Source organism: Crocodylus porosus, unplaced genomic scaffold (genome assembly GCF_001723895.1).
Source record: "Crocodylus porosus isolate Cpor-Errol unplaced genomic scaffold, CroPor_comp1, whole genome shotgun sequence".
In the NCBI taxonomy this organism is placed as follows: domain Eukaryota; kingdom Metazoa; phylum Chordata; order Crocodylia; family Crocodylidae; genus Crocodylus; species Crocodylus porosus.
The window spans coordinates 88,793,629-88,807,986 of NW_017728886.1; the positions used below are offsets into that span (position 1 = coordinate 88,793,629).

Consider the following 14,358-nt stretch of genomic DNA (forward strand, 5'->3'; position numbering starts at 1 on the left):
ACCAATTTCCCCACAATACCTACCTCCATCCCAGGTGTCCGCCAGGCTTCCCTGCCACTAGGATGCTACCCCAACCCTGCCTGGGCTAAGCCAACAAGAGCAGCTTACTCTGTGGGGTTGGGAAAGCAATGCCAGGCACAGCAGACAGACAAGCCAGCCCCAGCCCTGCCTGCTCTGCTCTACATGCTTCCCCTGCTGGGAGTCTGCCTCTCCCTGCTGCCAGAACCATGGCTCTGAAGCAGTACACGCAGTGGTACCTGGTGACAGTGTGCTGTCCCACAGGCTCAGCTCCTGCCTGCTCATCCCATATAGTGTTAAGACCACTAATGCAATGTTAATTGTTTTATATCACCTGATGCAGGTGTAGACATGCCCAGTGTTACTGTGCAGTAAGTTGTCTACACATGCCTTATCACACAATAACTAATTGCTTGATGCAGGTATCAAATTTACGCCCAAGTCGGTGTACATCACCATAGTTACTGAGCAGTATGGGCGTCCACATGTTGACGGTGCCCATGCCGCACTGTAATTTTTAGGTTACTGTGTAGTAATTGCCACTGTCAGTTAACAGGGCTAATTGCCTTGCCCAAAGTGCTGTGTGAACACAGCAGCACTGTTATTGGATTAGGAGTCAGCCCAAATGGAGCTGCATGGTATGTTAAAAGAGCCCATAGGAAGTTTTATGTGCCCACATGGTCCTACAATAAGGTCTTTCTTGATCCAGACTTAAGTAATGACTTACACCATTTCTACTCTGTCAAAGTCAGTATGTGTTGTAAAGTGATCCCATCTAGTATTCACAACTATTAAGTTGCTAACTGCTCATGAATCACAGGCATTTATGAATAATAATGAAACAAGACTTGGGGCTGGATGAAGAAGACTTAACCTCTAAAGTATGTGAGAGTTTTTTATTGACGTTACATATTGAAGTTGATATTCCAAGTTTATTATCCCTTCCTTTCAAGAAGTAGTAAGCAGTGCCAAGACAGAATTATTCTAGTGTCAGTTCTAGGTGGTTTTCTCCCCTAGGCAACTTGGGGAACATGTACCCATGCCAAAACTCACTGACCTACAGATAGTAACTGAAAATTGCTGCTTTTATTTGCCATTCTGTGATTCCTACTTGGTCTTTTTATATGGTACAGCCAGGTGTATATTTCCTGGCAGCTGATAAATAATATAGATTCATAGACTCATAGATTCATAGACACTAGGGCTGGAAGGGACCTCGGAAAATCATCGAGTCCAGCCCCCTGCCCTAGGGGCAGGAAGTCAGCAGGGATCATAGGATCCTAGCAAGATAAGCATTCAAATGTCTTGAAGGCATTCAAAGTGGGTGCTTGAACTGCCTCTGGTGGCAGTCTGTTCCAAACCTTGGGGGCTCAGACAGTAAAGAAGTTCTTCCTTATGTCCAGCCTGAAACCATCATGGAGGAGTTTGTGACTGTTCGACCTTGTCATCCCTTGGGGCGCTCTGGTGAACAAACGTTCCCCCAGATCCTGATGAGCACCCCTGATAAATTTATAGGTAGCCACCAGATCACCCCTGAGCCTGCGCTTTTCCACGCTGAATAGTCATGGCTCTCAGCCTGTCATCATAAGATCTGTTTTCCTGACCTCTGATCATGCGCGTGGCTCTCCTCTGGACTCTCTCAAGCTTCTCAACATCCTTTTTGAATTGCAGAGCCCAAAACTGGACGCAGTACTCCAGCTGCAGCCTCACCAAGTCCGAGTACAACGGGAGAAGGACATCGTGAGATTTGCTTGAGAAGCATCTATGGATGCAAGCCAGCATTTTGCTCACTTTACTAGCCACAGCATCACACTGAAGGCTCATGTTCACCTTGTGGTCAAAGATGACCCCCAAGTCCCTTTCATCTGTAGGGCTAACCAGCATAACACTGCCGAGCCTATAAGCATGCTGCAGGTTTTTCTTCCCAAGGTGAGAACCTTGCATTTTCAGTGTTAAACACCATCAGGTTCTCATCCGCCCATTTCTTAAGCCTGTCAAGGTCTGCCTGGATCACCTGTCTGTCCTCAGGTGTGGATGCTTTACCCCAGAGTTTGGTGTCCTGTATTGCCTGCAGGAGCTAGCAACTTAGCAGGCTCTGCTGGGGCTGCAAGAGGTTCATACCTTTGCAAAGCTCCAGCAGGGCGGGGACTTTGGGCCTTGGAGCCCTTGACCACCTTGATCCAACCCCTGGGCTGGACAGCATAGGAGGTCCTTGAGTCCTCCCCAGTCCTGGAAGGTGACGATGGTCTACCCTCCACCTCCCAGGGGAGAAAGACCTGACAGTAGAAGTCAATCTCCTGCTCACAGTCCCTGATGGCAGGCAGCCTCTGGACTGCAGCCTGGAGCTCCTCCAGCTGGTGTGCCAGAGCCCCAAAAAGCAGCATACCTCACAAGAGGAGGTGGTCATGCTCCTGGACCCCAAAGCCTGAAAAAGTGTCAAGCAGCCCCCGCAGCCGAGAGCCAGGGGCTCCATCTGTGTGGAGCCCAGAACCACAGGCTCCGTCTGGGTGGAAGCTTCTGAGGTGCCAGAGGGGAGGCCACAGGCAGTGTGTGCCCATCTGTGGCATATCACTAGTAGGCTGGCTATGGCTGGGACTGCCTACCCTAGGGGGCTCACAGGCAGGGCCTCAGGCCCTCCCACGCAAACCCTCCTGTGCAAACTCCTGTGCTAACTCATGCACTGGGCCCAGGAGCTCGCCTGTTTACGCGGTCTGTTCGTGAGGCTCTGGCCGCACACGTCCCTGGAGGGCTGGGAGAAGTAGGAGCCGGGGGGGGGGGTGTGACTCTTCTCGGTCCACTCAGCCTGCTCCCAGCTCTCTAGGTCCCTCCCACCATGCACCGGGGCTCATCGGCAGTCCTGGGGTCTCTCCTGGGGTCCCTGGGCTCACAGGGGTGGAGCAGGCTTACACCCGTGCGTCTCACACCAGAGGTCTAAGTTGATTTTCATGTCTTGTTGCATACACAGGAAGGAGTTTGTGCAGCTGGTTCCAGCCTTAGATGCCTGCTCAAGTACACAGCTTTGAGTTCAAATGTTTGAAAGGATGTGGTTCAGCATACAGAGAAAGTTTCTGCATAGCTACTCAGTATTTTGCTAACACTGTGTTATCCCAGTAGGCACAATAATATGTAGCTGCATCCTTCTTGTTTATTTGCTTGACTGTCAAAGTACAGGTAGAATTAGTGAGGTCCTTGTCTACCTCAAACTTCTCCTTCTCAAATCCTTGGTCAATGACAGGTTCTCCTGATGACAAGTAGAGAATCCACTCTGGAGCATTCCTGGGTTTCTGTCGATACCAATGTATATAAGCACTTCTTAGGCTTATGCCAGAAACAACGCACTGAATTCGTGCAGTTTTATGTACTCCCTTGGTAATAAATGATTTAGATTGTTTCAGCATTTGGGCATCTCCACCTAGAAGAAAAAGAAGGGACAAATACCATGAAGACAAAATGGAATGAATTCAGAGAATCTCAAACAATGTATCTATTCATTGAAGCCCAGGTGAGCAGTGACTTACAATACCAAATTACTGAAGTGACAAGAAAAACCCATAGTGGAAACATGTTCACTATATTATGGTGCCGCTGCTTCAGAGGACTAGATGAGACAGCATCCTATTGTAAGGTGGAGGGAGCAGCACATTTGGGAAGAGGAAGTGACTGAATGATATAATGACCAATGGCAGGCTGTTTTGCCTGCACATGAGCTATTGCAAGGCAATATAGATTTATTCTTGCTCTATAGCAGTGGGGGCCAAATAGACATTGCTCCTGGGGCCGGGTGGACATTGCTCAGTCCATCCGTGGGCCAGATCCAGATAGTGCACCCAATCCAGGTCATGAGACAGTGAGGCAGGGCCTACATTTGTAAAGGAGGTGGGTGGTATTGCCACCTTTAGCTCAATAACCCAGTGGCTAGGGTACTTTCCCAAGGAGTGAGAGGCCTAAGATTTAGACATCTTTTTTGTTACCTCAAGCCTGGTACCGTTAAGTCTTTAGAGAGACAAAGCTAGAGCCCACCTATGTTCAGGGTCCCTTATGCAAGCTTAGACACAGAATTAAGATACAGGCTTCCTTAATAATTAAGGTCCCTTAATGATTGCCCTTTTATATAACAACCTAAGATACAATTACCTTTCCCTGTGATGCTCCACTTTGTCTTAGCAAGTAGGGTACCACTACCACACAAGTGAAATAAAGAAGGAAGAGACAGGTCTGTAGCCCAACCATTTATTGTTTACACCCCAAAATACAAGAAGAAACATTTGTCTGAATGGCCACCTATTGGCAATAGCACAATATATATTCTCATCTACACTAGCTGGGGAGACTCAGGAGGGAAGAGGAGGATGGCTCACAGACTGGCAGCAAGTCATCTCGAATTTCCTGAGGTCTCCAAAATCCCCCTCCCACCATCCACTCTACTGTCAACAAGTATTTTAATGAATACATTATGTATTTTAATGAATATTTTCTGATTTGTATTTATTTTCATGTCTTTGTTTCATTGAGACGTTGGGAACTGGACTGAATCAGATTATCTGTTGGCTTGGAAAATGCCAGTTAGCTGGGATTTATGTTCTCATGGACATTACAGTTCTGAAAGGAAGGACTTCTTATCTCTTCCCCTCACCATCTCTGCATGCTACTTGTCCTGTTTTGCGGGGAGGGGGGGTTACTTTGCTATCCAGACCAATTGTAAAATCTACAAAGGTTCACTCTGAAACAGGCTTTGGGAGTTGTGCTTTAACTATATTTTTGCAATTTAGCATAAATCCCTTGAAAATGACCAATGCTGGCAAGAGGTGGTTTTGGTGGTGGTCTTTTTTCCCCCTGTGTGTTCCTGGATTAACACCCCTAGAGCACCTTCAGCTCTGCCTTTCATTTCGGCACATAACACACATTTTAACTTTACCATATTCAGTTAACAAAAACACATTATTATATTAGGAGGATTCTAGGTGACTATGTGCAATCCTTATCAAAAGGAAAAATATTGGTTGTTACTTTTAACTACTACCAAGCACTTTCAAAAAGCAGTTATTTGCATGTGCCTCAGATTAATATCTAGTGGCCTGGATGAACAGGTTTGTATTCTACTTTCTTTACTGCTTTTTACTTTACTGCTTATGGCTGACATGCAGGCTTATTGATTATATACAAGCTTAAGGACAAATTCATAATTCGAGGTCCTAGGTGCTAGTTCTGCAGTCAGCACCCATCAGTGTGGTCTGGCCAATCACTGCCTATGTCAGGGGAACAGATCCCCAGATCCCCTTAGCCAGGGTCTACACAGCACATGGAGGGAGGGAAAGCCCCTGTGGTGGGGCCTTTTTGACCTCCCTGCTCTCTCTTCCCAGCTTTTGATTGCTTTGGTGGCTGCCACAGGAGAAAGGGAGAAGAGGTCCTCCCAGCTGGGTGCTTACCCATGCAGCCCAGCATGGGGGCTCCTGAGAGTCCCTGCCTTGGGGGACTTCTCTTTACCCCAGCCCAGGGTCCCCCAGTCTGAGGCTGAGGACCAATACACATGTGCCTTAATTAAAGGAATAGCACCATGCCTTCAAACATCAGCAGCTTGCCTCTGGCCCTCCTGCTGCTGTGGCTGTGGCTGTGACAGATACCAGGTCTTGGGCAGGATGAGAGCTTTGAGGCATGCTTCCTCAGGGGCAAAAGAGCAGCTCTGCCAGCAGATGGCTACCGCAGACACCAAGGAAAGAAGCATAGATCTTATCACTGCCTAAGGTGAAAAAGGACAGCCTTCAACTCTGGTGGTTGCCAACCAAAGCATAAAGTCTAGGTAGGCACTGTGCTAGACTTACGCTTAGCAAAGAAAGTGGGCCACTGGCTCAAATGGCAGATTACAAAGGGAGAAACCATCCCCCTTCTTGGCCGTGTCCAGATGAATGCAGTCATGTGATAAGTGGCATTGTAAACCTGTCGGCAGTGCCACACGCAGCATATGCAAGCATGCCCCGCACTGCTACCTTGCAGTGGGGAGGGCGGGGGAGAGGGGGGTGGGGGTTGATCCCAGAGTCAAAAAAAAGCCGTGGCAAAAAAAAGTGGGGTGGCTCACATGGCAGTGCACACCACCCAAAGCCAGAGCCTGGCCAGGGGGAACCATGCTCCAGCTGCAGGCCAGGTTCCCAGGTTCAGGAGCGCTATGGCTGCAGCTCCTGAAGGCCCCCAGCACCCCAGGTGAGGCAGAGTTTCTGGCCCCAGCCTCGCTTACCCCACTCAAGATAACCTGCCACACAAGAGAACGAGTGGCATGGGTGCTCCCTAGGGACAAGCAGAAGTGGCACAAGGTCTGCCACTGCTACTTTTTTCTGGGGAAACAAATGGCTATGCTCATCTGGATGCGGGCCTTGAGAGCTGAAGAAAACCCTTTTAAAATGACTAAATTCAGTTGCACTGAAAGAGGTAGAGAAGGCTTATAAAGGAGTGCTGTGCCTGTAATGGTCATTGATAATCCATGTTGAACGGTTCCACATGGTCCTAAGCCTCTTCACTTTCCATTAAAGTCACTCATGAAATCAGGTTCTCCTGGCTCCAGCTTCCACCAGCAGATACCTGAAAATCCCATTACCAATACAAAGGGTGAAAAAGGCTTTTTTGAATGTGCTTGCTTAAAAAAACCCAACAGCTTTGTTACATAAAGGTGAGGTACTTGCAATCCAAAAGCTGCCAGAAATTTAAACAGTGTTTTGTTGGGAATCCTGCTTTAAAGATAAAGCATAACGATAAAAAACGAAGCATCCTGTGTTGTTGCAAAAGATGTTTGTGGCTTTGTCAGTGGTAAAATGTGTTTGTGAACAGTTTGTGATGATAAAAAACATCACAAAACTAAAAACGCTGCTTTAGTGGATCATTGACACTGCATTTCTTACCTTTACCTGTTGTTTTTTGATATATAAGGGAGCACCTTCTAAAATGTGTAGAACTAGCTCTCCAAGCTTTCTGCAGCCCCCAGGAAATGGGATCTTCCTGAGGAACTTGTTAGGATGATTTTGCTTTGAAATATAAGCTATTTTCATTTTAAAAAAATATTTTGGGTTAGTGTAATGATCAAGAGATTAGGAAAAAAAAAACAGTCCCAGGGACAAAGTGCTAACCCTTTATTAGGTGTTTATTGCACTGTGTAGATATGAATAGAATATTTTGCTTATATCAAATTTAATTGTGAAAAACCACTGAGCATACCTGGAAGTGTTGAAGTCCCTCAGCTCTCACCAATTTCAACAGGAGATAATGGTGCCTTTAGCAATCCTCAGCACATTACAGGCTAAGGAAGCTTCTGTTAGAGGCTCTCAGTGCTTTGCAATCTTTAATTCATAGAAAAGACAAAAGCCCTAGGCATCTGGAGAAGTAAACAATATTATAATAGTATTTGAATATAATTTTAAACTAGGAGGAGTTGCAGGCACTAAGGAAATTAGAAGACAAGGTGTGAAATCATCTTCAAAGGGAAATGGTGGAAGCTCCATTCTGGAGACCTAGGCTGGAAAAAAACACTAGAAAAATATAATGTAATAAACAAGTATATACAGGCAGTGAGATGAACTGGATGATCAAACAGGTCTTTATAGCTGTTGATTCCATGAATTACATAGTAATGAACTGGTACTTAAACTGTTCTATCTCCTCACTTCTTAAAATGACCTACGTCTAGGGACCTACTCAAATTGCTATTTCGAGGGGCAGGTCTGCATGACAAACAGCCATCTCAGCCAATCAGCAGTGAGGAGCAAGGGCTGTATGATGGGCAGTCCTTTTGCAGGGGGGGGAGGGTATGGACACTGGGGCCCCTCAGCCAGTTAGAGGTGTGGGATCATTCCCACCATGATAAACCCATGAAAATGGCCTGCAATCTGCCTGTAAAATTGACCAGTCCCTGCCTTGAGTTGTGTAGACCCCCACCTATGTCCATGTTTCTCTCTAAACAAAATGCCTTCCTTTATACGTGCACCAAGAACTTGACTGGAGATTGATTTAGATTCGGCATTCAAAAAGAGTTTGTAACTGAACCACACTTTTGTGGCTGTTCAAAAATAAGTTTTGTGTGATAGGCAAGTAATGTATACTTAACCGAGCACTACACATAGTTAAGTTATACAAGATTATCCAGTTTTATTGGCTTATATGCATCAGGGGAAAAAAAAATATCAGAGAACAGAGCTGAGGCAAATGCTACTTGCCCGCAGGACACGTTGAAAAACCCACCTGTTTGCTATGGTGTTCTTGCTGTGGCAAAGACAAATGTGCAAGAACGTGAGCATTCAGATATACCAGCATGCAACAGCAATATGGAAATAAGCAGTTTAAGGTTCCTGGAATCCAGCATAATCTAAACGGTTCATTTCCCCTCTGCAGCAGCAGGTGTCATGTGGGGAGGAAGAGGGGAGATCTGCCAGAAGATAGTGATCCCTGCAAGAAGGAATGCTTCGTCAGCCATTGCCAGCCACTAAATGTGACATGTTTGGGAGCAGCATCAGCATCCAGGCGCCTCCAACTTCATGATGGTGTAAAAGTGGTATCCAGACACCCATCTTCTTTTGAGCCCAGGTCTTATACTGACTGACGCACAGAGGCTCTGTGTGATGATGCATGATAGGGCCCTTGGCAACTTGGGAAGGAATTCCCAGGATTCCCTGTACACGAAGAGCTCAAAAGCTGTACCAGTTCTACTGCTGTCACCCCTGAACCAACCCCTTGAATGAGAGAGGAAAATCACTCAAAGAATGAAGTTATTTTGTGCCTATACGTATTCCAGCAACAGCAGAACTCCTGCATTCTGCATCGGTGATGGCTGCAGGTACATGCTGAAAATAACCAATGAACATGGAAAGGTAGTCACTTGTTCCACACTAGAAAATGTTCTCTCTCTCCTCTTCTCTAACCACTTACTACACCAAAAACACTACAGTGAGTCAATTACCCTATTGCTTTCCTTTTCTCTCTTCCAAAACCTCTTCTAGTCACCCATTAGCAGTCAGTGCACATTTGGCTTTAGAGGTCACAGTCTTGTGCTGCCTTTATATCAGTAGATCCAGCACTGATAGGTAGACCCCAAGGAAAGCAGCCTGGTCTCTCTCACTTGGGAAGGTGGGCCATTACTGGCAAACATCAGATGGTAGAGGTGGATGAACGTAAGGCTGCTGTCTTGGTGTGTGGCACTGACACTTAACTGTGCTATTGGCTGGAGGGTGGGTGTGGGGTCAGGCTACCTGGCTGCAGCTGTAGGGTGGGAGAGAAGCAATGCATCTAGAGTTGTGGTGGGTTTTTGTGTCAGGCTAGAAGAGGTTTGTGGCTCTGTGTACTCCCAGATGGCACAGTAATAGTGCCCGCTGTCTGTCTTTTCCAGCTTCCGCACCAACAAGGTACAGGTGCTTTGCCTGACAATGGCTGTGAGTTTCTCCCTGGAGAAGCCTGTGTCTCGCTTTACATTAGACCCATCCAGAGTGAGGTAGAGCAGTCTCTGCAGTGCTTGTCCAGGCAGCGCTCTGTACCAGTGGACATATGTGGAAGCTGACCCTCCATTCACCTTACAACTGATACTGACTGTGCTATGTAGATTGGCTGGCTGTGTGATGGAAATCTGCTCTTGCTTCACGCTAATGGCTCTCAGCACATCTGGAAGGCAAGGATAGGAGACAACATCAAACAGGGGATGATAGCTAAGAGTTTTCCTCCCCCAGAGAGCAGTAAATGTCCATGCCACCTGGGCATACATGAATATGTGACACTGGGCTCGGGTCTCCTGTGTCCTATGTAGCTATTCGTGCATGGGCAGTGTGACTACAAAAACTATGAGTTCTCCATTTCTATTTCATACCCTCTTTGCCCACGTGTAAAGAATTAGAAAATGTGTGATCCAGGGTCAGCCAGTAAAGTAGAAGGTAGTGGAGAACCAGTTACAGTAGTTGCATACAGTATTGAAAATAACAAGAATAATTTCCTACAATTTAAAAGATATTACTATTTATGGAAAGCAGCATGGGGGATTCAGGACCCTGACTACATTATAGCAAGTTTATTCCATTTCAGTGCCTCCAGTTTTACTGGGATGGCACCCACATGAAATTGCTGTTTGGAATTGGAGTATCAGGTCCATAGGGCTGTATGGAGAGAACAATAGATAATAAACAATAATTGTGTGTCCAGGGAACTTACAAGGAAAGATGCACACCATGAAGGCTTCCAGAAACCCCACCATGTCTCTCTGTTCTGTTGCAGCTCTTCTGGAGGACAAGGTCAAATGAAGCTGATGCTGTTCACTCCTGAGAGAGTGAAGAAAGAAAGAAAACAAGATGTAAGTTCATGAACCAGTGCTGACCAACCAACTAGGAGACAAAGCTTCTGTTGTTTTTATTGTCTCAGTTTAGTTTCCTGTTGCAAAAATGTCATAAAAGGCATACGTGTGTTCATACAGGGTCCAGTCATATGACTGCAAAGGATTCCCTTTGCATGCATCTGTGTCACACTAACCAGAACTGGTTCTCAGTATGCTCCCCTCCCGCGGATGCAGTGTTTCACACAGTGATAAGTCTCTCTCCTTCAGTTCACTGGTGAAGGCACTTGATGAGGGCTCATTGTAAAGTGCAGTACTCAATTCCACATGCTGCCACAGCTTGTCTGTGGTACCTCAGGCATGTTACCTCATCTCAGATTGATGTGTGAGCAACATGCACACAACACTGATACACTTATGCTAGAGAGCCAAAAGTCTAGTTCTTCCTAAAGAACTATACCCAAATCTCTCTGTCCCCAGGGGTGACTGGTGCCTCCTGAGTCGGGGGGGCGGGGCCAAAAGCCCCATATCCACTCCTATACTTCTGTGCCATGTACTGGTTTCATGGGGCTTGCACCAGCATGAAACTGATGCATTTGGCTGGTGTATCAGCTCTATAGTCCTGTATAGAAAATCAATAATAAGCAACATATAATAAAGACATTAGCTGCACCAACTAAACCTCCTCCCCCCGTCAACATGCCACCAGCCCATGCAGCGAAACAAATACCCTGTCCTGAGCAGTGCCTAGTTAGGGGCCAATCTCGGGGGGGGGCACATGCTCCCCCAGTGCCCCCCCCTTACCAGTCACCTGTGTCCCTTTATTCCCTACCTCTAAAACAAGGATAACAATTCTTCCTTTCTCACACCCTTTGTCTGTGTCAATGATCTAAATTGTAATCTCTATGGGAAAAAGACCTCTCACTAGGTGCTTCTAGCTACAGGGATCAAGCATAATTGGTACCCTACAATATCACAAATAACAAAAAAAACTTGCTATAATTTATTACTATTTATGGTACAGTAGAACACATAGGCCACTGCTCCACTCATGGTCCCACAACCATAAATCTTATTTAGATGTGAAAAGAGGCCTGATTCCTTTCTTTACAATCTAAGAGAGTTTACATAGGAAAGATGGAAGGAGAAAGAGATAATGAAATGTAGCCTACAAGGAATTTCTTAGAAGGATCCTTTTCATCCTTTCTTTCTTCAGTGACCAAGACAATGAATCTCCTCAATTTGGGTGTCATCTTAATAACAGCAGTGTGCAGAGCTGGTCTGGCACATGCTACATGTGGTGTACTAGACTGGAGCAGACACACACGCTGCCTGAGGTGTGTGTTGCCCATGAAGTATGGGGCCAGCTCAGGGGGATTGCTGTATACAGTGCCTAAGCTGCACCAGCCCTGTGCTCTGGATTTGGGGCCAGATTGGATCTGACCCACAGACCAGCCCCACGTTCAGGATCCAGCATGCAGGCTTAGTCCAATACAGGTACTACATCCAGTACATGTCCCAGGCCAGTCCCACGTGCAATGTGCAGTACTCAGGGCAGGGGCTGGTGCAGGCTGCATGTGGTCCACAGGGCTGGAGCCACTGAGTGTGCTGCACATAGCATGCCAGGCCAGTCCAGGGTGTACGCTGCTTGTGGCACCAGCATCCAACCAGCCCTGCATGCTACATCCAGTATGTGGAGCTAGTCTGTGGGCCCAGTACAGCTCACAGATTGTCCCTGCAACCTTATCCAGCCCACACAGCCCTGATCTAGATGATGTGTGCCCATGTGACATGCAACACAGTGACATTGGCCAGTTCCTTTGTTTTCTAGCTCATATACCACCAGTTGGCATGTGCTCTTGGTTAGAAACATTTCACTAGAGAACTTGGTTGGGCTCACAAGCCTGAAGAAGAAAAGGTAGCTGTCCCTCCTTTTTTCACTCCCAACCTCCTCTTGTCACTCATGAAGTAGTCGATGCATAGTTGGCGTGACAGGGCACTCACTTGTACTGTCTTTAAAGGTGGAGCCAGCACTGATAGGAAAGCCCTGAGGAAAACAGGCTGGTCCCACTCATTCAGTGAAGCGAGGGGTGGCTGAGCCATGTCCAGCTAACATCTGCATTGCTTCAGTTGGCAGAGCTGGATGGAGGTAAGGCTGCCCTGTTGACATGTGGCACTGAGGCTAGGCTTCTCTACAGGCTGGAGCATGGGGCTGGGGTGTGGGGCTCTACTTGCCTGGCTGCAGCAATGAGGTAGGAGTTGAGCCCCACACCCAGAACTGTGCTGGGTTTTTTGGGCAGGGCTGGAAGAGGGTTGTGACTCTGTGGGAGGTCCCAAGTGGCACAGTAGTAATCCCCGCTGTCTGTCTTTTTCAGATTCCTCACTATAAAATTGCAAGCTTGTTGCTTCCCATATGCTGAGAATTTGTCTTTAGAACCTATGTCTTGCTCTAGCTTATCCCCAGAGAGAGAGAGGTAGAGGATTCTCTGCGGCGCTTGTCCAGGCAGCACTCGGTACCAGTGGATTAAAGTGGAGCTGGACCCACCAGTGACATGGCAAGTGATCCTGGCAGTGCTGCCCAGCGTGGACTGCTTAACGATGAAGCCGGGTTCCTGCTCCAGGCCAATGGCCCACAACAAATCTAGAAAAGACAGAGAGGGGAGAGCATCAGAAAGGGTATGACAGCTGGGAGTCTTCCTTTTTCAGAGGGCAGTGATCTGTAGGTGTATGTGCAACCTAGGTATGCATAGAGGCAGGACATCGGGCTCAACTACCCACTGTCTTATGGCCATTGATATGTGGGCAATATAATGGGAAAAGTTGTAAAACCTGTTCAGTCTGAGTGGCTGATTTCTGTTTTGCACCCTCTCTTTCTAGGTGTAAATAATTAGCTAATATGTGTTCCAAGGTAACTGAGTAAGAGAGCAGTGGAGAAAAAGCCTTATTGTTTCTTTCTTATTGGGAGAACAGCTTATTTAACCATTTCCATTTCTCCGATTTCAAGCTGCTGTAATAGCACTGGTTTCATGGGGCTTGCACCAGCATGAAATTACTGCATTTGGCTGGTGTATCAGCTCTATAGTCCTGTATAGAAAAGCAATGATAAGCAACATATAATAAAGACAGTAGCTGTAACAACTAAAAAACTTACAAGGAAAGAGGCACGCTAAGAAGGTTTCCAGAAGCCACACCATGTCTCTTTGTCCTGCTGCAGCTCTTCAGAAGGGAACATCAAATGAAGACAGTGCTGCTCACTCTTGACAGTGGAGAAAGATTGAGAGATTTTTCAGTAATCGTGACCAAGCGAATTAGGAGAGGAAGCTTCTGCTGCTGCTTTCTTGTTCTACCTGAGTTTCCTGCTGCAAGAACAGAATAGAGAAGGACTCCTGCTCGTTTGTGAATTTGTCATTATAATTATAAATTACTACCTGCACATGTGTCCGTTTTCCACTAATCAGAACAAGTCCTCAGTGCCTTCTTCCTCCCTCTGAATAGGCGTTTCACTTAGTGATGTGTGTCCAGTTTCTTTTGTGGCTGCAGCACTGAAGTACTACTCTGAAGTTCTCAACTCAGTTCCCACAGCTGTTAGAGACCATCTGTGTGACCTGGGACAAGTTATGTAGAGTTTTACTGACAAACATGTATAATGCCTGCTACTACAACTGACTTCAACAAGAGGGCACATTCTTGGCTCGTTCTGAAAAGCTAGTCCTAAATTTCTCTGCCTCAATTCCCTATCTCTAAAATAAAGATATTCCTCCCTTTTTTCCACTTTATCTCTGAAAAACCTATCTAGAGTTACTCTAATCCTTCTTGGGTGCAGACAGCTTCTCACTAGGTATTTCTAAGTGTTTAACACAAAGAAGCCACAGTCTTAGTTGAGGCCCAACTGTACCCAAGGACATTTCAGATAATGAAAATCAAATCACTTTATGTATTATTATTTACTGTAGACTACAACCTATAGACTTCAATTAAGATCGGGGTTCTGTATTCCTAAGTGGGGCTCACATGTGCAAATGGGCCTGGCCCTTTGCTTTACAAGCTAAGAA

The 14,358-nt window shown here is 46.5% G+C and overlaps 1 gene segment (V, D, J or C); it reads right to left on the reverse strand.

Annotated features, from left to right (window-relative positions):
• Positions 1–2,677: 2,677 nt before the first annotated feature.
• LOC109312726 lies at positions 2,678–12,934 on the reverse strand. The segment is given in 3 exon segments: positions 2,678–3,430; positions 10,189–10,295; positions 12,852–12,934. Coding segments are annotated over 2 exon segments (375 nt in total).
• Positions 12,935–14,358: the final 1,424 nt, after the last annotated feature.